This window comes from Drosophila innubila, chromosome 4 (genome assembly GCF_004354385.1).
Source record: "Drosophila innubila isolate TH190305 chromosome 4, UK_Dinn_1.0, whole genome shotgun sequence".
NCBI lineage: Eukaryota > Metazoa > Arthropoda > Insecta > Diptera > Drosophilidae > Drosophila > Drosophila innubila.
The window spans coordinates 1,030,716-1,057,793 of NC_047625.1; the positions used below are offsets into that span (position 1 = coordinate 1,030,716).

Genomic DNA, 27,078 nt, shown 5'->3' on the forward strand with positions numbered 1-27,078 from the left:
ATGTATATGTATATGTATATGTATATGTATATGTATATGTATATGTATATGTGTTTGTATATGTATATTATATATATAGTTCAAGTTACGGTTTAACTGTTTAAAACATTTTTAAAATCGTGATTAAGTATAATGAAAACAATAAAATTGGGGGTTATTTGGAACTTTATATTTAATAGCATTTATTTTACAACGGATATATATTGATTTGATCAGTGATTGACTTCGTTTTACAAATAACATAGATTACGATCTGTACTTAATAGTGAAATGTGCTTAAATACTTCTGTGCCAAATAACATTGATAAATGTAATTAAAATTTCTCAATATTTCCCGAAATGGATTTACATTAAAATTAACTGTTAAATGTTCTAAGTTTTCTCGATTTAAACAGCAAATTTAAGCATATATATATTTTTACATTTAATATATTGATTTCAATTAAGAATTTATTATATGAATATAATTATTATTCGAGGTGTCGTTGGAACTATGAATTTAAAAACTTTCATCAACTTTGTTTGTTACTTTGATTTAGGTACTATAGTCACTTTTTATTGGAAAGACTTAATTTTTGTAGCCGTAAGATTAACAATGATTGTGCCAATCCTGTCAACAACTTTTATAGCTTTACAGTTAAATATATATATATGCTCAAATATATATACATATATTTGTATGTACACTGATTGAAATGGAAACAAGTAAGAGAAGTTAGTTAAATAAATCAAGAAATACATTCAAATTAATTCAAAATATAAATATTTTAAAATGAGTGTCAAAATATAACGTTGACATTAATCAACAGATTAATTTTTAAAGTTTTAGAAATAAATTAAGGTGAAATATGAATATTTGATAAAAATATGATAAATATCGGTAATCAGTGTACATATACAGTGTATACATATTGCATCAATATCGATTATCAATAGTTAGCTAAATTTTAAATAAAAATGTTGTTAGGCTAGTATCCATTTATTGTGATGCTATGTAACTGATAACTATCTAACAAGCTTGAATCTATAAATAACATTTAACCTTTTGCACCCACTCGAACTCGAACTCGAGCTCAGACTCTGACTCAGGTTTAAACGGAGGATGTGGCATTTCGTGCACTGTCGATCGTCAGGCTGGAGGCGCGCATGCTCAGGGAGGCCAAGGATAGGTTACTTCTGTAAACGGCTTTTGGGGAGGCATTCGAAGTTAGTAGCAATGCGGTACTTTCGATACTTGGCATTGACTTATTCTTAAGTCCACTGCAAAACACCGCCGACTCATTTGTGGTACGAGCTGGCAACGGTAGCGGTAACGGTAGCACAGAATCCGCATTTAGTCCCATAAATCCATCCAACGCCAATCCATTTGCATTGAGCGTAACGGTCGTAACGCTGCTTCCGTCAAAGTTCTCGTTTTCAGCTGTACTTCCGCTTCCACAGAGATGTAGGCGGGAGTTAAGCAGTTTATGGCATGCGGGGCAGGAACGGGCCGGAGTATTTTTATCCCGACGCCGCCAGATTTCATGAGCACATCTGAAAAATACCAAATATTTACCATACAGTCGAGTGTGCTCCGTATATTTGCAGCCCATCGAATTACAAATTCCATTCGATAAATTCTATGTTGACCCATTCAATTAAAAAGAAAAGATGGAAAACTTTTAATGCTTTCGGTTACTGTCCATTTTCCCCATACTTTAAGAACTTCAACCACTCATAGCTTAGTCAAATCTCAACCGATTTCTACGCGAACAATGTTGTATTGTTTTGATTCTGCATCAAAATTGCAAAATATTTAATTTTTGCCCTCACTCTCCATACTTTCCCGTTTAGACTTTTTCACAACTTCAAACCGTCATAACTATGTCAAATCTCAACCGATTTTCTTGCGGAATGTCAATTTTATATTGTCTTGACCTCTAATTTAATTCTGCATCAAAATTGAAAAATATAATTTTTTTCCACCACTGTCCATTTATTTATTATTTATTTAACTTATTACTATCTAACTTTATTACTATCTAACAAATTAATATTTCATAATAAATATAGTACTATAATAAAATTAAACTAAATATAATAAGTTAAAAATAATTGATAATGCATATTAAACCTTAAATAACTGTATCTTCATTATTTTCTTAAATGTTTGGACTAGAGTACACATCCTGTATGCCAAATCTCATGGCTATACCTTTTAAATTGGTCTTGTTATTCATTTATATAGAATTGAACGGTGTCACAAAAGTAATTTTTTTATTTACCTGGCATGAAGAATGTGTGCACATGGCAGTGCTTCTAGATTGGCAGGCTGAAGACCAAAAACCTCTCCGCAGGCACCACAATTTAGCCCTAAGGCCGCGTCGGTCTGATCGGCTAGACGGAGGTGTGTATTACACTGATCCTCGTCGCCCAATGCCCGGTATATAAGTGCTAATCGACTTCGTATTTTTCGAACCAACAGCTGAAATAGATTTGATACATTTGAAATGAATGTGAAACATTATCTGTGAATCGAAAATGGGGCACAACCTTAGCGCCAATCGAACTGGCAACCTCCAACAGACGAGTGTTGAACTCCAAAGGCCGACAATTGCAGATCTTACTTTGAAGACGTAAGGTCTCCAGACAACGGGCTGCACCATCCATCGCCTCCATTTGAGCCATGCGATCGCCTAGGGTTGCCGAAGTGCCCATTGCCTGCTCATACTGTCGGAATGCTCTCTAGTTTCGATTAATGACATGAAATGAAAATATAAAAAATACTTGGAATGGGACTTTAAACTAAATTCAAAGTGTGTGAGTTAAGAAACTTTAACAACTTTAACCTAGTAGGATGTAAATAACTAAATAATTCAATTTAAAAGGACTCGTAATCAGTATTCCGTTTTACAAGCTAAATATAAGAGCTAGAGGCTCCAAATTGAATAATTTGTAGCCAGATACAGATTCAAAAATTCATACTTACATCAATATCCATCTTTTTGCGGTAAATATCCCCCATGACACGAATGCTGCGCATATATGTAGCCTGATCTCCGGAAATAAGAGAGAGCCTCGTGGCTTCCTTTAAAATTAAAGTGTACATTTACACATAACACAATAGGATAATGATTGATTTTAAGATGTGCTTACCATGCAATAATCATGAGCATCTCCGAGTTCACCCTGTTTTCGCAACGAGGCCGCCATTCGCAATAAAGCAGCTCGATGATGGCACGAGTTAAGATCCCCCAGCTGTAGAGATCGTGATAAATCGTAGGCCTTGGAGGCATACGTTGCACTTTTATCATTATCCTGGAGACGACCGAATAGTTCGGAGAGGGCCACATAAACCTGCAGCTCCAACGAAGGATCGCCGATGGCAGTGGCGATCTTGTGTGCTCCTTGCAAGCCCTCTAAGGCCCTAGAGAATCCTCCCATCTCCAGGTAGACTCTTGCCACTGTCAAATGAACCAGACCGCTGCGACACTTTGTCCCCGACTCATTGTAGAGTGAATGCCGAGCATAGGCCAAGGCCCGTTCCAGTCCGCCGAGACTCGCATGGGCTCGGCTCAGGTTCAAATAGGTTTCGGCTCGCATATTTGGTGAGTCTAGCTCTTCGGATATGCCCAGCTGTTGGTGGCCAAAGTCAATGGCATCTCGATACTTTCCCCAATCCATGTGCGCCGAATACAAATACCCCAACAGCTGAAAGCAATCCTCCCGACGACAGGTACCCTTTAACGCACTCCTCCAGGTGCGAACGGCCGCCGTTTGATTATGTTGCTCATACAGTCGCAGTCCGCGCTCGATCTACAAAAAATTGGAAGTGATTTCATCTAGAACCCAAGCTCATTATCGTAAACAATTAAGTTGGTAAATTTAGAAACTATTAAAAATTCTTTTTTTTTTTTTTTGATACGTTTTAATATTACTTAAAGCATTTTCAGTGTAATTTCAAGAATTAACAGAACAGGTAAGTTAGATTTTTCACATGGCAGGGTTCGAATCCAGTTATTTTCAAACTGTAGTTCTAGTTATGTGATAGATTGGCGACTCTAACAGCTGAGCCACGGGACCACAATATTATTTTAATGAATGTGTTAAATAATTTATGATTAGTGTTAAAACTGAATTACCTTCCGTTTTGCTATGTACTGACGAAGACTTCTTTGACATGCCCAAAAGCAGCTGATGACAGTATTGGCCTGGCCAGATCGGGCAAAGCCGTGTCGTACCCATAGTGAACGGGATCCCCCATCTTCAGGACTAGACCCATAACCGGCAACTCTCGAGTAATTCTCGTCAAATTGACATAGATCTAAGCGAAAAATAAAACTTATTTAATATCGTCTTTTGATTAACAGATTGTCAATTGACAGGGCTCTCAAAATTATAATTTTTGTTTTTCAGCGTTTGTAGTAATTTTTTTAAATTGGTTTTTTGATCCACATCAAAAATATTTAAATGCAGTTTCAGTTAAGACCATAAACAATGATTAAGGAGACATTACTCATCAAAATTGGCTTCGATTTGATTGAGTTATGAGCAAAATTTTATAAATATCTTCTGATTAGTTTTCAAACAATTGAACAAAGTAATACTCTCATAACTACTTTAAATAATGACAATAATATCAGTATATGATATAACTAATATATAATGATAACTATATATACGTGTATATGTATCCACAAAAAAAATTTACACGAGGTAATTCTAGTGACGAAAGCAATTTAGCATTTTGATATTTTAGACGAACAAAATTGTTTAATCTAAAATTTTAAATAAAAATATAAATTAATAGGCCGAATGCCTATTTTCGCTTTTTTTTTTATTAATTTATATTTTTATTTAAAATTTTTATGTTAAACTGAATTTTGTTGTCAAAATTATATCAGAAATTTTGGGGCTGAAATTGCTTTCGTCACTAGACTTTTACCTCGTGTAGAGGCTTTTTTTGTGGGATATCAGAAATTTTTGCAATTGCTTTTGCTTTTGACATTGTAACTTTATCATTAATGCAGGCAAATAGTAAAATATATAAATTTAGTTGTTCAACGTATTTCATATTAAAAAAAAAAATTGTTCTTTAATTATAAATAAAAACTAGGGGGCTCCGCCTCCAACCAAGTTAAATGCATATTGTATCGGTTTGGTTGAGATATCTCATAAAACCAAAAAGTTTTTCGTACTAAAACGTGATTTTCGACCGATAGAAAAATGTATTTATTCACTTAACAGGTAATATCTTCCAAACCCCTCGACCAAAATTTATGTTTCATATACCAAAATTGTACGTTTTACAACATATTAAAATTTAACAGAAATCGTTAGAGCCGTTTTGTCAAAAATCGCCAAAATGTAAGCTTAAAAACATTATATCACCTGTAAAATGTTACCTGAATACTTTAGAAAAAATGTTTTAAGGTACGCATAAAAGCCCTCAAACATACCTTTCCAATGATATATAGAACATATCTGTAGCTTCTATGGTTTGGAAACTGTTGGAGTTTCAATTTTAGGGATTTAGCGTTTTCCCAAACTAGCGGGAAATTGAAAAAGTCAGTAAAACAAACATTTCTAGATTTTCAAAGAGGAATAAATCCCCATCATTACATCTTAGCTTTTAAGCTTTGATACAAACAGACAAACAGACAAACAAAGAAACTAACTTTTCATTTCATTTGAAAAGTCCACTAAAATTTCAAATTAATTTATCTTTTAAACCAGTTAACGGATTTGGGTCATCAAGGTATCAATCAACACGTATTTTTGATAAGAATTTTAAAAAAAATAAATAATTTTACCAAAAGCCCCAACGGCTCCACAAGCTGCGATCATACAATTTTCCCTCCACTTACACCCTGTATCTCATTACCCAGGTGAATTAGAAAAAGTTTTAGTATGCCATTTTGTAAGTTAGGACTAAACCTTTCGATCGGTATATAACTTGATCTGATCGGACAGTCGTAGCAAATTTTCCAACTTAGCTGTATATATAGTTAGTCGCCTTTCGCACCCTTCGTGATGCTTTCGTCACTAACGCGAACTGCCGTCCGCAGTGATTTATAGCTAACATACCATTTGAATGCTCTAGCAGGTAGCGGGATCCATCAGGAGAGGCCAGTAAGTGAGTTGCAGATAAGTTATGACTTGGTGGGATGCTAATAAAAATATGAATATCAGTCAGACCAGACAGTCAAATATTGTGGGATTCTCATTATTCCAAATGGATCAATAGACTTACCTAAGCAGGTCCTTTGATGCAATGCTCTCCCATGACATGGTTTTCTGTTTTCTCTACTTTTTTATTTTATTTTTTACTCGTCAATGCAATTACTTGACCAACTGTAAGTACGTCCTTTTTTATAGCGTCGTTTAATAATATATAACTATAACTAATAAAATTATCTTACTTTGAGTAATTGTAATTATAAAAAATTATGTAACTGATTACTAAAAGGAACAGATGGAAGTTAATTAATGGCGCACTTTTTTAAAACAAGTTCATTTTTAGTTTTTTTTTAATATTTTTACAATTCATAAATTGTAATATTATTTCATAAATTTTTATTAAGAAACACGTCAGAATGGATTAAATTAACGCAATGTTAATAATCAAATATAAAACAAACTTGTATCCAAAAATAAGCTATTATTTAGTGCCGTTGGTGTAGGAGGTTTGCACAATTTACATATAATACAAGTGTTGATATGTATGTGCCTGTATGGCCATGGGTGTAAGAGCACTTTTAAACAGCTGACCACAGTACAGGATATCTTCTTTTACTTTACTTTAATTACTTTACTTTACTTTAATTAAAATTTTTTGGTGGCATAATAACAGATAAATCAAAGAACTAAGCAGCGACTTTGCTCCATAAATCTTGAGCAGATTTGTTGTCAGATGTGAAGTTTAGTACACGTGACCTTGTACTATTTAAATGCACTTTTTTTTACGGCTTCGAGGATAGAATACGGCCATGAGAGTCCTTAACTTCACGTCTGTGTGAACGAATAGTAAAAATCACAACTAATAAATATTTCACAATTGTGAGCATACAAATCTACGTTACAATGTTTAAGTTTGAAATTAGAATGTTTGTTAAGTTTGGCCGTTTATTGCTTTTACTCCTTGTTATCTTAAACTCCTAGCTAAAGTTTGATTTTAAACACAATGTCACTCCTGCGAAACTAACAAATGCACATTTGGGCGAGTAGAGGGTGTCTGGTTCTCTCTCTCTCCCCCGCTCTGTCCTTCGCTCACTCTCTCTCTCTCTCTGCATGGATGCTGCTCTCTCGCACACGAGAGAAATTATACCATTGCCATATTTTCTTATTGGGGATGCCATTACAGCGTAACAATTCGGAACCGGAACTAGTTCACTCTGTAATGTATATTCGACTTCGAAATTCCCTGCTCACAAGAATATTATAATAAACGGGCATTTGTATAACTTTTAATCTAAATTTGTATTATTATATAATAGTACAACGGAAATGTTTGTTGTACGACTTTTTGAAGAGCTGCTAATTAGCGGGAATTTGCCAAGACCCGCTAAAATTGACATCTCCACAATGTCCAAACCACAGAAGCTACAGATATTTCCTATATCCCACAAAAAAAAACCTCTACACGAGGTAAAAGTCTAGTGACGAAAGCAATTTCTAGCCCCAAAATTTCTGATATCCAATTTTGTGACGAACAAAATTCAGTTTAATCTAAAAATTTTAAATAAAAATACGATATAAATTAATAAAAAAAAAGCAAAAATTGGCATTGTGCACTGTGAGTAAAAAGGGTGAGCTTCTTTGTACATAAAAATTACTTTTAGCGCAGTATAAAACATGCACCGACTCAATCACTCCAATAAATAAAAGAAAGTCTTAATATTAATTTCAATTTAATAATAAAATTATCTAATTCGTGACACAGATAGCCAATGTCTAGATTATTGTCTCTTCTGCTTGTCGGATCTCTGTTGCTTGGACCCAAGAGCTCTGCGAAGAAGCCAATAGGAAAGTTGAGCTAATAAAAGTAACGCTAATATCGGCAACCCTATGAGGACCGGCAAGGTGTCCAGGCCGTGAAGTTGCACAAAACTCATGTTCCTCGATGTTGCACGCATGTGAGGCGTCCCCTTGTGACGGATCACATACTCTGTCCACCAAATGGCTCGATCTAGCGCTGTTTCGGGCTGATCCTTATAGCGTTGGGAGATGAGGACAGCGGCTTGAGCATATCTGGGTGTGGTTAATAGAGTATTAATCGTCTGCTCCAGCTCGGACTGCTTTAGATTGAGCAGATCTAAGCCCAGGCAATATCCCATGTCAGTAGCTCTTTTAACATTCATAAACTGATCGTAGAAAACGGGTAAACCCAGAATAGGTTTTCCATAATAGACGCTTTCGATGGTGCTTAATAAGCCTCCGTGACTTATGAAGAGCCTGACCTTGGGATGAGCGAGAATATCAGATTGCGGAAACCATTTACTTATAAAAACATTTCTTGGCTTGTTAGGCAACTGATCATCCTCAAATTTCCAGAGCACGCGCTGCTTAAGGCCTCCGAAAACTTTTAATAGGATCTCTCGCGTTTCTTTAGGCAAATTTTTGCTTTTCACATTAGATCCCAATGAGAAATAAATGACGCCTTCGGGGGCGCTCTCAATGAACTGTTTAATGTCCTCAGGAATCGGTTTGGGCTTGTTTGAAATGTGAATTCCACCCACCTCGATCATATTGGGCATGTAGGGCCGTGCGTAACTCAGTGTGAAATGTTGACCCAGCAATATCAATTCAAAGCTATCCATGAGTTCAGAAAGCGTTTTCTTGGCATTGGGAAAGTACTTTGCATACTGTTCCCTCATCACTGGAGTGTGTATAAGGTGGAAGGCTAACTTCTCCATCCAAATGTCCCAGCGGTTCTCGAGACGCTCGTAGAATGTCATTGTATTGGAGCGTGGCGAGGTGATATGCGGATTGTAGGAGAGCGGCGATATATTACCCATAAGCTCATCAATAATATAATCATTGCCATAGCTCGAGAAGCCCATTAGTGTGGCATTAAAATGCTGTGCCAATCCAAAAATTGACTCCGTTTGCACCATCTCGGCCAGAAACAAGTCAAATGTTTCCCCAGACTTCATCAGTTGCTGGACACTTTCGTCCGATAGTATGCATTCACAGACAGTGCTAAATATCCAAGAGAATTCTTTAAAACGTGACCAAAACCCCAACGTTTTATAACTCTTAAGCATTTCTGTAAAATGGGCATCATTTAAATGAAATCTTATCACTTTTATCTCAATTTCAGCTACTTACTATCGTAGTATTCGTGTATCTTGGGTGCTGTTATAAATCTTACATTTGGCACCGGCTTCTCCTTAAAGGGACTTATCACGGTCACTTCATGACCACGGGCCGCCAATTCTTTCAAGTATGTCTCCACAAATATATACTGAGAGCGTCCAGGAAAGCCTAAGGTCGTCAATATCTTGGCACCTTCGGATTGCGGAGCGCTCTTAAAACTGACGACCAAGGTCAGTAACAGTATCGGTGTCAGTTTCATGATAGAACACCGTTCGGACTACCCCTTATGATCTCACATCGTCAACTGAACCTGCATATTTTAGCTTTTATAGAGAAAGCTGTGTGGCTCTCAGACGATCTAGCGCTTTTGTTGATAACAAAGCTTTTGGATTTCGTTTATTAATGAAATCTGACGATGAGCTTTGTGCTGGCAAACATGATGTCAGCTTTTCATTTTCCCCAACTAAATTGAATATTTCGTGGCAAGAGATTAGTTAGCTGTTTAAATAGACCCATTCTATGAGGGATCGATCAAAACGAACTAGACTTAAATGGTTTAAAATGATGATTAAATGTTGATTTAAGCATATTTTCAGAGCATCAAATTAAAAAAGGTCGATATTTAAAAATTGAATCCCATCTTGCTTATCACTTCAGCCTGTTTATCAAAAACAATTAATGCATCAAATACACATTTGAATTTATGAATAAATCAGAAATTTTAAGGCGAAAATGTTTTGTTTTTAACTTTCAAGAGGAAAGTATGGAAAAAATGTACAGAGGTGAAAAAAAAATTGATTTTGATACAGGATCAAAATAGAGGCCAAATAGTGATACAAAATTTACAATTCGCTAGGAAATCGGATAAGATTTGATTAAATTATGACAGTTTAAATTACTCGAAAAAGTGTGAATAAATGTGGCAATTCGGTAATACGTTAATTTAAAGGATTTAAATTAAGTAATTAAGTTGTATTTTAGACTAGCTGATTCATAAATTTAATTAAAAAAATCTAATTTAACTATTTTTCAATCGATTCAAATATTTTTCAATGAATTCTTACGTCAACTTAGGATCAGGAGGATACCAAATAAAAAATCACACAAGTCGTTAATTCAAATTGTTTTTGCTTTTTTATTTGCATTGATACATTTGTCATTTCTCCACTCTTTCGTGCTATTATTCGTGATTCTATAATACACACATACATACAAATGTATGTAGTTTCGTTTGCTTTGAATGCATTTGCTTATTTTACCCCTTAAGTGGTATTTTAAGTATTTATAAATATGCTGTGCTACAGTTAAAAACTACAATTTAGTCATTTTATTTATTAACTCCATTCTCTCTATCAGCCTACACTTAAACCTTTTCATTATGTTGTTATTTTTCTTTAACTTTTTTTTTGTGTATGTGTCAGTGTGTGTGTGTGTGTATGTATGTGTGTCAGTATTCGTGGATATTTTATTTTGATATAGTTAAGAGCAAGTTATAATATTGTTGGTATTTATAGGAGAGACTAGTGTGCTCTTCTCGGCGGTGTTCAAAATATGTCACAATTTCCCATTTGTTGCACTACTAAATAATTTAATTACATATTACAAAAATAATATAATAATAAAAAATTAATTTGGGACCTGGTTGAGACTGTTTACATACAATCCTATATACGTATATTTGAATAGGCACGTGTGTATTATAATAACACTTTATTTAAGAGTTACGACTGGCATTTATGTAAACATATGATTATGTACATAATCAGATCTTATGATCATTTTAAACAGGGACCAAAAATAACAGTTCTAAAGCCAAAATTTAGCTTAAAACAAATCTATATGAATGAAATATGCTACAGCAATATGAATTATTCTTTTCTACTTTTTTTCTATGTTATTATCGAAATCTGCGAAAATCTTCTATTTATAATTTTTAAAATTAAAATCATTTTTATTTTTAATTTTGTGATTTTTAAATAAAAGTATTTTTTTTTTCATAATTACGGAATTGACAAACTTTTTATATAAAATTCAAAAAATTAGTCAAAATAATTTTGATTAAAAAAAAAAAAAAAAAATTTGTTTTCTGTAACATTTGCGGTCCCTGATTTTAAATTAAATTTTGAAACTGAAAACGAAATTGATTCAAAGATTTATTACACAAGTTGCATGTTCAATGGAACTGTTAGCAATATTAATAATAATAAGCTAAAGGATTGGAACGGGAAAGGGACTTGACCATCACATTAACTATAAATATATAGTGTTATCCAGCATTTACAATTCCGAACAAAATATGTGAAAGATGTAATGTATAATGTATAAAAAAAAACCGGCTGAATTAGAGAGAGTATGAAACTGACAAAAAATGCAACAGCAATTAAAGATTCACCTGTCACTTGAATAGTTAACTAAAAAACTATTTAAGCATGAGTATTTATTTATTATATGTATTGGGCTGTATTGTGTTGTATTGTATTGTATGGTTTTGTTTGAATTGTATTGTATTGTATTTTACTGTATTGTATTGTATTGTATTGTATTGTATTGTATGCATAATCCTAATCCTCTCAATCCTATTGTATCTACATGTATGTATGGTTTTGCTATGTGTGATATAGAGTAAGCTGTGCGAAGCATTATGTAAATCAGGGCTGAGCACCCAAATTATGTAAGTGAGCTCTACAAAAAAAATCGACGGCAAGGAAGTCATCAAAAAAATAACGGATTGAGCTTGGTGATCCAAGTGAGTCACTCGATGTGCCCAGCCCTGATGTAAAACATTATTTACCAGGGATCCATTTTGGGTTGAACTGGGCCGTTGGATGATATAAATTCGGTTTAGTCGTAAGTTGTTAGGTTTAATTATTGAAATTAGCGTTTGCTATTGGGATCGAGTGCGATTGAGATTGAGTGGAGTCCACTAATGAGATAATTGTGTTTTAATATGTAACTGCTGTATATGTATCTGATGAGGTGTATGTAAGTATGATGTGGTTGTGATTGTGGTTGATACTAATGTTGGCTTTAGTGTTTTTTTTTATACATAATTCAGTGAACTTATACTGGCTGATAAAGTGTGATCATCAGAATTATAGGTTTAAATTACATACTTTACTGATCTGCTCGAGTGTGCAAACATGTGTATGAATGTATGTATGTATGTATATGAATACTTGCTCATATGGAATATATATATATATATATATATATTTTATATATTTTTGTATATAAATATTTGACAGTTACAGTTTTTCTTATTTTTTTTCGAATGGAGCGAATGTGCATCAATACATGATTTACAATTGGGGTTTTTTTGTTGTTTGTTTGTTTGTTATTATTATTAAATATACAATCAATTTCACCTAAATTTTGTTGTGTCATTTCACATATATAAGTATAATTTGTCACGTTATTTGAAGTATATATATATATATATATATATATATATATATATGTATATATATATATATACTGCGTTGGTTCATTTACAAAATAATAAAATTAATAAACTAACAAAAACAAAAACAAAAAGCACTTAAAAAAGAACATAAAACTTACAGTTGAGTTCTTTGAATTTCACCTTTCCCATATTCGAAATACTTAATACGAATATACATATATATATCATGTTTAAATGTAATTGTAATTGTTGTAAGTGTAAATATAAATGCATACGAAACATACATACATACAATGGGTTCGTTTTCATCTGCCTTTTTAAATCGATTCGCTTAATTGCTAATTTCCTATACGGTTTTCTATATAAATGTACGCTAATACATACATCTTTAATTTTTTTCAGTCAAAACTTTTCATCTCTCGTACTCGGCAGCTGTACGAATTATAATCTGTATGGGTTTTTTTGGATTTATATTATCGGCTTGAATTATCGAACTGGTCAGATCAATACTGTGAGGGTTTATTTGCGTTTGCTTTTTTTTTGTTTTTGGTACGTGTTTAATTTACCAATTCATTTAATTTCAGGAAATGTATAGTGTTATAGAAAAATGTTTACCATTACTGTGTTTAAGTCATTAAAGATTTGCATTCAAGAGTTGGAAACTTAAATTTTAAATTATACTTATGCAAAATACATAAATACAATTAGAAGTTTAACAAAGAGTAACAGCAATTTAACAAATGTGTTGCACATAATTTGTACACAAACACAGTGCTATTTAAGATAAATAGATATATGTATTAATTGTTTTGCTCTTTTGTGGAAAAAAATAGGTGTGATTTCAATTAAATTTCGGAATCATGATTTTGGGTAAATTCTATTGTTTCGATTTGTCTAATCTGCAAACTGTAATCTATATAATCGGCGTGCTGCCCGTTTGTTGTCTTAAAGTAATACGTGTTAAATCTATATCGCTATAAACTATGTTTTAATGCGCTTGAAATTTGCATATGCTTATTATGGTACTTATTTATTCTATTTCACCTTTCTCCTTCTTTTTTTACTATCCTTTTTATCGTGCTTGCATCAATTTCGATATATATTCAAATCGATTGATTCTGTTTGGAAAATCCTCCCACATCTTCTTCATCGTCGTTCGTCGTTTAAAATTATTATCTATACGTAGTTCCACCAATACAAATTGTGTGATTTAATGGCCCTCAAAATGATGATGATGCAGCTACGTCTATAAATTCACCGATCCACATCCAATCTTTCCGTTTCCGTTTCCTGGCAAGGACGATAATTCGCTTTTAGGTTGGCGGCAAGAGAGTCAAACAGATGATTAAATAGGATAACCACTGTGATGGCGATCAAGATAGTTGAATTAATGCCATATACACAAACAGATGACGATAAACCCATCCACATCCAGATATATCCATTCATATGACTGTCGGCTGTTCGTCCTGATCCACTGTTGTAGGTGAGCTCCTCATTTTTAACTACCTCATTTGGATGTTTATCATAATTGTGATGGTCATCTGTAATTGAACGAGAACATGAGTATTTTACCATACAAAATTACGATTTAACCTGGCTTAAATGAACGCCAAGTAAAATCGCTAACTGGTTTTCTTTAAGTTAAAAGTTAAGTGATCTTACATACATGGGAAGTTGGTTGGCATTGGTCGGGTTAAGTTAATTACTGCTGTCTTTACGTTATTTATTTGATTAAAATCGACGGGGTTAGCTTTAGCTATAAATATGATCGTGGACCCGATCAAATCATCACATGCAAATACGTTTAATTGTATTAATGTCTTTACATTTAGCAGTTTATCTTTTAAGCACGGACAAAGTTCAATAAAATGAAGCACCTTCGATTCCATTGTATTTATTTTTTATGGAAATTTAGTTGACTCGTTTTTGTCTAAATTCAAATAACATTGCGACTGATTTCATTGTTTTTTTTTTTGGGTGTTAAAGTCAGATTTAGAAAATAAAAAAAAATTCAGACTAAAAACTTATTAAAAAAAATAAGTGACTTTTTTATAAAAGGTACCGTTAACTGAGTTTAAATTATAAATGTCATTAATATAAATCATTTACTGATGTATATTATAAATAGTTCTTACTTATAATATTTATGTAAACATTACAAAATAAATAATATTTTAAAAAAATATCTATAAAAAAATGTAGTGATATTTACTAAAAATAAATAGAAATCATTTCGTGTTATTTGAATATTTTAATAAAAATCAGAAAAAACAATTATGAAGTGAGTGCATATTTGATGAAAATAAGAAATATTTATATAAAGGTAGTAACTAAAGTGGAAATCGTAATCTACGATGAATTCTAAGAAGAATTGCCCAAGGGTCTAAAATTAATATCGAGCTTACACATTTTAAGGAGAAGTTTTACGTGTTTTATATATGGGTAACTGTCTGATTTTCCAACAATATAAAAACTAGTGCGTGCTTTTAGGCGCTTGTATTTCTTTAATTATAGTAATAATATGCTACCACAAAGAAAACCTCTACACGAGGTAAAAGTCTAGTGACGAAAGCAATTTCTAGCTCCAAAATTTCTGATATCCAATTTTGAGACGAAAAAAATTCAGTTTAATATAAAACTTTTAAATAAAAATATAAATTAACTAGGGGGCTCCGCCCCCTGCTCGCTTCGCTCGCGGAATTGATGTGCTAAAATGAGGAACACTTCTTATATTTTTCTTGAATAAACTTCTTTTACGCAAATATAAATTACTGTTCTACTTCAATAATTGGAATACTTGTTAATGACGAATACCTGGTATTTCAGACTTTCAATTTTTATCTATAAAATATTCTGTAAAACGGGCACCACACAAAATGATTGATTCTGAAATCTGTTCATAATATCGTGTTTGTATTTAAGAATAGAATAAACGTATCATAGTATAAAAATTGCAAGTGAAGGCATTTCAACTGCAGTTTCTGTTGTTTAAGAGCAAAGGCTCGCTTTTTCAACATTGGGCTTATTCGACCGGTTTTTTGTTCTTTACTTCTGATGGATCAGTAATTAGTACTTGATAAATGACATGATACTTTCTTATACAAATCAGAGTACTAGGTTAAGACTTGGCGTGCAAAAGCGAATCTGTGAGTTTGGTTGAGATAACTTAAGAAACACAAAAGTGTTTCACACTAAAGCCTAATATGATCCCGATTTTTAATATGACAGCTATTTTGACCAAATTGTTAAATATCGTAAAATTTATAAAACTGTTAATAAAATAAAACTAAAAAATAAAAATTAAATCTTTCTCGGTCTGGGTTCGAACTCGCGACCCCGTGCCCGTGAATCAACGACACTACCTAAGTACTAGTGGTGTAAAAATATATCGAATTAACGACAACTCGATTTTCGCCAAAGCGATTATCGAGTACTTCAACTCGTAATTTTTTTTACCAACTATCGAGTTGAATACATCGATTTCCATGAAATATCGACAACTCACAGAGGATTGTTCATCGTAGTGAATATGTAGAATTGAGTTTGGTCGTTCAATTTTTGTTGAACGACCGTAATAAATAACCTACCAAATTGACATAGTTTGAATAAAACAACAAAACGATGCAAGGAAAATAAGATTTTTAATAAAAGTACGCGTGTATTTTGTGATTACAATTGCATTTTCAAATTAAAAAATGTTTCTATTTGTTATATGTTATATGTTTCTAAAAAAAACTCGGTGCTTGCAAGCAAACAAACAGTAGTTTTGATTTAAAAAAATTCGAATAACAATAAATTTAAAAAAAAAAAAGGTATGTTTGCCTGGGCTGAAACCGGCAGGTCTTGAGCCCGTGAAGCATTGCGCGTGAGTCTAACAGACCATCCTCTGCACTACTTTGTCACTCAATGAATTTTAAATAAAAATATAAATTTAAAAAAAAAACGAAAATGGGCATTGTGCACTGTGTGCAAAAAGGGTGAGCTTCTTTGTACATAAAAATAACTTTTTGCGCAGTGCCGAGTGCCAATTTTATATTTTTTTAATTATTATTAATTTATATTATTATTTAAAATTTTTATGTTAAGCAAAATTGGATATCAGTAATTTTGGGGCTAGAAATTGCTTTCGTCACTAGACTTTTACCTCGTGTAGAGGTTTTTTTGTAGAATATCAGAAATTTTTGTAATTGCTTTTGCTTTTGACATTGTAACTTTATCATTAAAGCAAAAAAACGCAAAATTTTACGTTCACAACATACTAAAATTTAATAAAAATCGTTAGAGCCGTTTTGTCATAAATCGTCAAAACCTTATTTTACCTGTAAAATGTTACCTAAGTTTATTTTAGCGGGATTTAGCGTTTTCCCGCTAAACTAGCGGTTTTTTCAAAAAGTCGTAGAACAAACATTTCTAGATTTTCAAAAGGGAACAAATCCCCATCATTACATCTAAGCTTCTTTAGCGCTTTGATGCAAACGGACAACTATATGATATAGTGGTCCGATATGAACCAACTTCGGTCAGGATGTATTAAACTAACTTAAATGCATATTCTACCAATTTGGTTAAAATATCTCATAAAACAAAAATGTTTTGGTACTAAAACCTAATTTTGACCCGATCGGTCATATGACAGCTATATGTACAGTGGTCCGATTTGAACAAACTTTAATTAATATATAGAAAACCAAGTTAAATGCATATTTTATCAGTTTGGTTAAGATATCTCATAGAACCAAAAAGTTTTTCGTACCAAAACGTGATTTACGAAATGTGTATTATCAGTAAACAGGTAATATCTTCCAAACCCCTCAGCCAAAATTTATGAGCCATATACCAAACATAGCAAATTTTACATACTACCGTTTTGTCCGAAATAGCCAAAATGTAAGCTAAAAAACCTTATTTCACCTGTAAAATGTTTCCCGAGTACTTAAGAAAAAAAGTTTTTAGCGGGATTTAGCTAAAATAGCGTTTTTTTCAAAAAGTCGTAGAACAAACATTTTTAGATTTTTGAAGGGAAGTAAATCCCCATTAGATCCAAGCTTTTTTAGCGCTTTGATACAAACAGACAAACAAACAAACTGAATTTTTATTTCATTTGGAGAAGTCCACTAAAAATTTCAAATTTAAGTATCTTTTGAACTAGTTGCGGATTTGGGTGATCAAGGAATCACTCGACTCGTATTTTTGATACGAATTTTTAAAAATAACAAATTTTACCAAAAGGCCCCAACGCCCCCCATTAGCTGCAATCATTAAAATTTTTTCTCTCCCACTTACACCCCGTTATCACATGAACCAGGTGAGTTAGAAAAAGTTTTAGTCAGTCATTGCAAATTTTCAAATTTAGCTGTATATATTGCTAGTCGCCTTTCGCACCCTTCGTACTGTTTTCGTCACTAGCGCGACCTGCCGTCCGCAGTGATTATTGCCTATCTACTTGAATGATCCAACTAATTCTTACCTCTAAATTCATCATTAATCGGGCTCTATCTGGGGTTTATTTTGTACCCATATAAATAACACGTCTGTATAAAAGATGAAGCTTAATATTGATTTAAGACAAATAGTTTCTTGGGAAATGATTCTTAAATTTTCATCGTAGATTTCGATTGTGATAGCCGCTTGGTGCATTTTTTATTACTCCATACAAATTGAACCACTCTAGTAGTAACATTATAAATAGATAATACCGAAAGGTTCAGTTGTGTTCGGAGGTAGTGGGTGGTCGGTAGTGGGCGGATGCGGATGCGAATGCATTTTTTACGAGTTCTACTTACTTTTCATCTTATTATTACCAAGATCTGGTGGACTGTGGGACGATGGTGTGTGATAATTGCTAATATTTGTTATGTTATGACTGTTTGAGTTTGATTTTGATTTTGAGTTTGAGGTGATGTTAATTTCGACATTTGTATGTTTTGGATAGATTGACAATTTGTTAGTTACAGTAGAAGATGAATTAGATGTTGTGTTTGAATTTGAATTTGAATTTGTATTTGTAATTGTGTCCGTGCTTGAGCCATTGCCAAATGTTGTTAATGTTGTTAATAATATTGGCCAGTTAATAGTGCTCTGTACAATATTGCTGTGATTTGTGTCAACAGCTGGTGGTAGATAATGACCATGAATGCCAACTTCTTGTAAGTAGTTTTGATCATATTCAGACTGTTTATTTTGTAATGTATCCTTACCATTCGTGTTCACATTGTTATTGCCTTTATGGTGCGGTTGATGTTGATTATTCTGTTGTTGCGTTGGCACATTATTAATCCGTATGCCCGTCTGGATGTGATGATGGCCAGGATAAGCCATATGGACGCCACCACGACCTGGGGGCAACATATTGATACTGCCATGACCAGGCGACAGCATAATGCCTCCAGTTCCAGTTCCAGATCCAGCACCTGCACCAATATTATTGCCAATTATGTTTGGTTGTATGGGTACTCGATTAAATTGATCAATATTCGAATTGATCGATGTGCCCACGCCATTGATCGGCTTTAGCTGCATACCACCGCCACCGCCTCCAGTTGGAATTATTAAACCGGTGTTGACACCACTTATACCAATGGTATTTACGGCATTGTGGCCATGATGACCACCGTGATTAATATTTAGATTTGGGTTTAGATCAAGATTGACACCCGCATTGTCCACGCCATTGCCAACAGATCCGATGCCACTCTCTGCCGGCACACTGCCTCCCAACAGCGTTGTCTCCGCCGTGGTCTTATTCTTCTCTTCGGCAGCACAACACACTTTGAACACAACTTTCATATTATTCGTTGAACAGCGACCGCCTATGCGCCGGTATAAGTCATCCTTCGATGAAGTCGCTATTGTAAATAATAAAAATAATTTATATATAGATATAAATATATTAGAAATCAGCCTAAGAAACTAGACGAAACACTAAAATAAATAAACAAAATTATATTTTCAAATTTTTATGAAGAATTAAGTAAGAGGTCAAAACAAAATAAAAATGACAATCCGCAAGGAAATCGGTAAAGTTTTGACAAAGTTATGACGGTTTGAATTTTTGAAAAAGTGTCTAGGTGAATGTATGGATAACATTGACAGTGAGGGCAAAAATATTACATTTTCCAATTTTGATGCAAAATCAAATAAAAGTGTGAACGGGAAAGTATAAACAGTGACTGAAAGCTTTGACAAAATTTATTGAATTTTGGTGCAGAAACAAATTAGAGTTCAAATAATGGTTAAAATAATATTCCACAAGGAAATCGATTAAGTTTTGGCAAAGTACGGAAAGTATGAAAAAATGGCACAATAATAAAAATAATAATAAAATGAATTGTATAATATATATAGTCAAGCCTCCTACATATTTTTATGGACGATTATTTATCTATTTGAATGTTTTTTAAAAATAAGTTTAGAGAATAATTTTTATATAAAATACTAGTTAATTTTAATTTATAAGCCTTGACTAGAAATCAAATCTTAATAGATCTTAATAAAACTAAATGGAATAAAGGTCAGTGATTAATTGCAACTTACAAATAAAGTAGTAATCATTTCCAGGCAGGAACTCTAAACCGCCTGGCTGCGGTGTAAATGGCCGGAAAGTTATTGTAAAGAACATTAATTTCTGAGGCTTATCACATATAGCTATTACTCGCGGATCGGCGTTCGTTATGCGACATGTTTCGTACTCCACTTTGGACACATTATATATTATGTACTTCTCGGTTTCATTCTCATATGTACCAGGCTCATAAACTGGACATATTATATGCACTTGGTCGAATTCAAAGGCTAAATTGCCTTTATTGACATCAATAATATGATCGGTGTTATCTATCCGAAATCTGTAAGAAGCAACAAGAATATGGTTTTTAATTACAATAATATTAGGTGGGCTATGCAAATATCTGAGAACCAAAAAACATTCAAAGTATTAAATAAACAATTTAAAAAAATCTCTACATAAATTATGACTTAAAGAATTAATGTGTTCTTTTTCTATTTTTATACCCATTTCTTAAAAAAGAAGTAAAAGGGTATATTGTGTTTGTTGGAATATATGTAAAAGGAAAAAGGAGGCATCTCCGACCCTATAAAATATATATATTCTTGATTACCAAAGTTATTAAATATTAAGGCAATACAAGCACCCAAAAGCATGCAGTAGTTTTTATTAGATAGTAATTTCTATAATGTGACGGGTATTCTATGGTCGGGATCTCGACTATAGCCTTTCCGACTTGTTTTTATTTTAATCTTTGGTTCAATTTAAATTTTGAAATTAAATTTTTTTTAATATTTCCAAGAAGCGGGTGGTACGTTAACAGAATGCAGAAATCAAAACCTGCAAGTCAGCCAAGCATAAGGAAAGCCGATTCTTGAAACTCCCGACACGGCTGCACCCCTGCCCTTCCCCATCATCTCTCCCATCTTTCCTGTCCCCTCTGTCTTCTGTCCTATTCCCACTCCCCAAATACAACGCACGCACTTATGGTCTGCAACTGGCCCCCTCAATGTTACCTTGGTTTCCTTACGCCCTTCCAAGTTCTTTCTTTGTTCTTCTTTTTACGTAGAGCTTTGTAAATCAAAAATCACCCCTAATGATGAAGCACGCATATTTTACATGTTCGCTTTGGCGACACACAAACACTTACTCACACACACACACACACACACACACACACACACACACACACACATACACACACACTCAATCGTATAAATGCGAGTGTGTGTAAATAGCATATTCCATACCGAGGGCTGCTTATTAAATTGACAGTTTATTCATGACATTTAATACGAATATTCCGTATTCAAAAAAAAGCATTTTCACGAGGTAAAAGTCTGGTGACAAAAGTTTTTCCATACACAAAAATTTCTGATATAGAAGGACTTTAATGGCTTTGTATTTTTGAGATAAATACAATCATAATTATTATGCTTTAATCTTTTTCTTACCAGTGAAATCTGAACAAAAACTCATGAAAGAAATATATTGTACGCATCTCGTATATATGTATCAATTGCAACCCCTCACATTGAAAAAGACAAGAAGGCGACAACTAAAACAAGTAAAAACGATGCAGCCAAGAGGTCAAATGACTATGATACCCTGTAATCAGAGTGTAGCTTCCACTCTTTCGTAGAACTTTAATAAATAAGGGAGCTACCTATAAAAAATGTAGTATTATTGACACTTGTATAGGTTCAGCTTAAAAGATTTTTAAATTATAGTAAAACAGTAAAAATTGTTTCTTTGGGTGTTTATTATTTGTTTTATTTTTTTTTATCTTGCAATTTCTAGTTTCTGTTGTCTGTCAAAATGCTGGCAATACCGGATCGGATATACTTAGTACATTTATTTGGGTAGTATATCCTCTTTTCAAGCATTTGCAATTGTTAAAGGGTATAACAAGCGACAAGTCGCATGGACTCACCTCCTTCATCTTGCGTAAAAAGACACTGAACGATTCTTCTGCTTACCTGCACCATCAACGTGTCCCAGCAGGACGAAATGAAGGTGGCCAGGTGGAAGTGGGACGGGGAAAAGGGAACAAATGGGGTGTCTGTGTGTATGTGCGTGCACGTTTCCTTTTGTGAGGCCCCTGTTGCAACTGAAGTGCGTTGCGATGCGTATCCATTGCATTAACTTGCAACTGAGAGACCTCTACATGTATTTGTATATGTATATGTATGCTGTGCATGTGTACGAGTGTTTGTATAACTACTTCAACATTTCCCACACCCCAATAAAATCTCACGATACGCACATATACACTAAAAAGTATTCCAATTCTTCACAATCCATATAAATTAATATTACCATTAAAAAAAATACAGTTCCGATTTGATGAATATATCTTCAAACGAGCTTATGTCAACGACATCCTTAATAGTTTTAACAAATAATATATGGAATTCCAAAAATGGCTTAACCAAACTAGAAAACTTGCAAATGCAAAAAAATTAGAAAATAAACATTGGGAATCGACAATTCGGTTAAATTAAATCATAAAAAATTATAATAAAAAGGACAACAACTGCTGTAAGGAATCGGAATCAAAAATATTTGATTAAAAATCTATTTTTTTTAAAGTGAAATATTTCTAATTTAAACTAATATATTGTTCAAGTTCAAGAGATACTTTATATGTGGTAACGAAAGCGATTTAGATAAGCACTATCATGTACTTCCCCATTTTGTAGAAATCAAAATTATTACCGTTACTATTGAAAAGGATTCGCACAAGGAAATCAAAAGGAAAATATATATTTGAAAAGTAATATAATATTAATGAACTAATTAGAGTTTTCCTCATTTTCTCACTCTAAATGTTTCAAGTTTTCTTTAGTCTATACAAAAGTATTAGAAATTAACATGATATAAACAATATTTTGTTTTTATCTCTGAACGTCTTTGATATTTATGTACTGACTGATCAAGAATATGGATATGTGTTTGTTATCTGCTTATTGTGAGTTCTGCTATTTAAATATTGTCCTATACTCGCACAAAAATTGAAAAAGTGAGACAAAAAGAGAGGACAAAACTTGAAAGCAAACCAAATACAATAACAAATTCAGGAGCAAAAGATAAAATTGGACTCCATCATTAAAATTAAAAAATGAGAAACATTTCTTGTAGTTTTCTTGACTTTGTTAACATGTTTAACAAACTGAAACATATTTCATTTCATCATATAATCGTATCAAAACCTCATGGGTGTTACAGTATTACAAAAAAAAAACCGCAATCCCATACATATTCGCGTGGTTTTCGATTGTTTTTCAATTACTGGAACACTCCTAATTAAAAATAACAGAAAGCGAGTTACTTACATGCTGTTCGACGTGTTCCAATGCATATAAAATGTCTTGGCGCAGCTTGACATGGTCGAAAGTAGAACGGTTTCTATGCAGATGACCGTGAGGAAAGTGACAAAAGATGTGGCGCCCAACGTGGGCAACGGAACTAGCATTTTAAATCGCATTGAATTGGACTTTTTCTTCTGTTTCTTGACGCTGTTACTCCTCGTGCTGTTAATAATATTGTTTTTTAGAGCGACTGCCATTGGGCTGGATGTAGTTCCTGTTATATTCTGCGACCGGGGCTGAAGCTGGGACTCGGATTCGGATTCGGTTGCGGACTGGGATTTGGACTGGGATTGGTGTTGCGATTGCTGGTAGTGTTCTTCGTATATCGAAATGTTTTTCGCGTTTTGTCTACTATTTTGGGCATTGGTAGAAATGAGTGCAGACCCAATTGTTGTCTTAGTCTTGCTTTTACTCTTGGACTTTCGATGCATCGTTGGACTTAAGTGTGTCGTTGTGGCTTGATTTCGATTTCGAACTTTTGGCATACATTTGTCAACGGTCGTTGATCGTGGAGATGCCTTCATACTGCTAATCCTTAACTCGGACACTCTTGATGACTTGGCATTCCGTTTGCTAGCAGCATTCTCCGAACTCTCCGCATTTTCCGCATTCTCAGCAGGTCGCCGGCACTCCAAACAGCAGCACGGCGTTGCACCATTAGAAGCTGGTAATTCCTTTCGACTCTCTGCCTCTGACTTCGGCATTGCCATGGCTATTGACATGGATATTATTTGGCAGCTAGGTACTGCCACTTATTGCTGATTTTGCTGTTTAATAGCCAAAGTTCTTCTGCATCACTTGAATTGAAGTGCAGCCTCAGCCCCGGCACGCTCTTTTTTTAATCCAATACTGCAACTGAAAGCTTCCAAACTTGTTGCTTTCTATTAGTTTACAATTAGAGATGTGTAAGGTCAATTCTTCACTAATATCCAAGAGCTGCCAGTAGACCCAGTTCTTGCTGTTGCTTGTTCTTGGCCAAAATAACGTAGAGTCCGGCAACATGCCGATGTGTCTTCATCTCTGTAAATAAATTTAGACACGTTTCAATTAATGACGGACTATTTAAACTGAACTTCTGATTTTAATACTCCCTTCTCCAAATGCCTATAATACTATAAGACTACACCATCGATCCCGGTTCATGTCTCCCAATAATAGCAAGTTTATAATTCTCTTTTTTCCCATATTTAACTATTTAAATTCTTAATTTTAAATATTTAACTTGATTGTACATTTGCTGAAAGCTTTTAAATTTAATTCTACGATTTATTCCAATTAATGTTATTCTTATTTATGATATTTAATTGAAATCACTATATAATATTACTTTAATTCATTCAAAATTCAATCTAAGTAATGTTTAAATTTTAAATTAGTGCAGTGTTACAATAAACAAAAAATACATTTATAGATACATTTGTATCTTATGGATCTTATTATTACTTTTTCCCACCGTGGTCTAAAATGACCATAAGCAACTCTAGTAAAATAATTATAAAAAAAAATTAAAACCAAAAATAGATATTTTTGTTGGTAATATGAAATTTTTGACAATACAGCTGGTCAATTAATTGTTTTAACAGGCATCAATTTCTTAGCTTTTAATTTTGCGTGCTTATCGCAGTTCTTTTAAAATATAATGAGTAGGTGTGTATATGGATATTTTGAAGAGTGAATATTAAATTAAACAAACATTGATTTGTATCGTATCTCACTCGATATATCATTTTGAATGATGGTAATTTTGTTGAGTGTACGGACTGAAATGAAATAATCATAGTTGTCCATGTAACAACACACAACGCCATCCACATAGCATCCACACACCATCCACACAACATTTTAAAATAAAATACAAATATGAATATTTGTATCCCTGTATCTTTGTTGAAACAATTGCTTGATGCACTGTAAATTAAATGTGAAAGTGTACCTACAGATAGTCAAGTAACTGTCTTGACAAATTACAAAGTTGGCACTTTTCGCAGCTATTTTTTGAAAATAAAAAATATATAGTTACGTTAAATTATTTATTTATTTATTTTTGTTAACAGAAACAGTTACTTGACACTCTGTAAAAATGTTTATATATTATTAAAGGTCTTATCGTATTGCAAACCCTTTACATAAATGTCTGCAATTCATAAAAGCAATTACAGGGTAATTCTTTATTCGATACAGGACTTTTATGGCTTGTTTTGGCAGAACAAATAATATTGTTGTTAGTTTACACTGAGCGAGCGCTCTCTCTCTCTCTCTCTCTCACACACTCTCTCTCTCTCGCCTGTTTTTTTTTCTCTCCTCTTCTCTGTCTCACTCTCTTTGCTTCCCCCTAAAAGCAGACTCAACTACGAAAACATCGAACGAGACGATTTTCTGTATACACACATCGTATCACACTTATTCACACACACACTCGCATACGCAAATACGACATACACAATCACAGATACCTAGTACAATTAGCTAACTCTTTAACTTTGAGACATTTTTCATAAAAACTAAAAACGATTTCAATAGAAACATAAACCGTTTTATTGTCCCCTTTTATTTAGGTACTTAGCAGTTTCTGTCTGCGCTCATTTCCAACATTAACACAATAGATACTTTTTACGCACACACACAAGCATATTGCTAGTTTTTTTTATGTATGTATGTATAAGTACATTTTGAATTTTCTTTTTGTATTTAACAGCGAATCACATTATTCCATTTGCTTCGTTTAATATGCGCCAAGTAGCCGCGATCACTTTCACATTATTAAATTCATAAATTAAAATAAATATCTAAATAAGTACATTTTTGTGGTATTTAATGAGCTATGCTAAGCGTAAAAAGAATAATACGGAACTTACAGTGGTGGCAGTATGTAAGAAATGTATCTGTATCTTAGAGCTCCAGAAATATCGATGAAAATATCGATTTATCGTTTATATTTATTAACAATCTCTAAAAACATCCACATCGATTTCATTTTATCTATACATATATTAAAGCCCAAATAAATATATACATAACTTATTTCATTATTCATCTTTAAACTAACAATAATTTTTATGGGCATTAACAATTTTCAATGCATAGAAAATTTAATTTTAATATAAAATTAATTTTAAGACTAGCGCATACAAATTAAAACGATAGATTTTTAAACATCAATCGGTATCTATCAATTTATGGCAAGTACTTTTCCGTTCATTCAGTATATTTTTAGTCGCAATTCACATTTAAAATTTTTTCGATAATTGAAAAATCCAAATGGTAAAATAAGTTTAATTAAAATGATGCTCAATAAATCCAAATGCATTTAAAAATTTAAAAAAGATGCTTAAATTTGATAATCTAATAATGAAAGTAACTGATTATCTGTGGAGTAATCGAGACTTGAAATACCAAAAACTGGCGGAATTATCGATAGGTTGCCATTAAATATGTAAATTCTGTAGGAAAAGGTGCAACAGAGCGGTTTAAAAATATCGCACAATAATATTGATTTATAA

General features: G+C 33.1%; 3 protein-coding genes across 3 annotated transcripts; all 3 read right to left on the reverse strand.

Annotated features, from left to right (window-relative positions):
- Positions 1-830: 830 nt before the first annotated feature.
- LOC117790802 (43 kDa receptor-associated protein of the synapse homolog) lies at positions 831-6,362 on the reverse strand. The gene is made up of 8 exons (XM_034630414.1): positions 6,233-6,362; positions 6,067-6,149; positions 4,122-4,303; positions 3,136-3,795; positions 2,969-3,067; positions 2,533-2,724; positions 2,265-2,464; positions 831-1,533 (listed from the first exon to the last, which is right to left on the reverse strand). The coding sequence occupies exons 1-8, from the start codon at positions 6,268-6,270 to the stop codon at positions 1,092-1,094; spliced, it is 1,896 nt and encodes a 631-aa protein (XP_034486305.1). The 5' UTR covers positions 6,271-6,362; the 3' UTR covers positions 831-1,091.
- Positions 6,363-7,872: 1,510 nt separating this feature from the next.
- LOC117788242 (UDP-glucuronosyltransferase 2B1-like) lies at positions 7,873-9,608 on the reverse strand. The gene is made up of 2 exons (XM_034626977.1): positions 9,310-9,608; positions 7,873-9,247 (listed from the first exon to the last, which is right to left on the reverse strand). The coding sequence occupies exons 1-2, from the start codon at positions 9,554-9,556 to the stop codon at positions 7,938-7,940; spliced, it is 1,557 nt and encodes a 518-aa protein (XP_034482868.1). The 5' UTR covers positions 9,557-9,608; the 3' UTR covers positions 7,873-7,937.
- A 4,147-nt stretch (positions 9,609-13,755) lies between these two features.
- Positions 13,756-26,439, reverse strand: LOC117788155. The gene is made up of 5 exons (XM_034626860.1): positions 26,245-26,439; positions 23,543-24,598; positions 20,237-20,547; positions 18,901-19,548; positions 13,756-14,244 (listed from the first exon to the last, which is right to left on the reverse strand). Exons 2-5 carry the CDS (start codon positions 24,298-24,300, stop codon positions 13,955-13,957), a joined length of 2,007 nt encoding a protein of 668 aa, XP_034482751.1. The 5' UTR covers positions 24,301-24,598; positions 26,245-26,439; the 3' UTR covers positions 13,756-13,954.
- Positions 26,440-27,078: the final 639 nt, after the last annotated feature.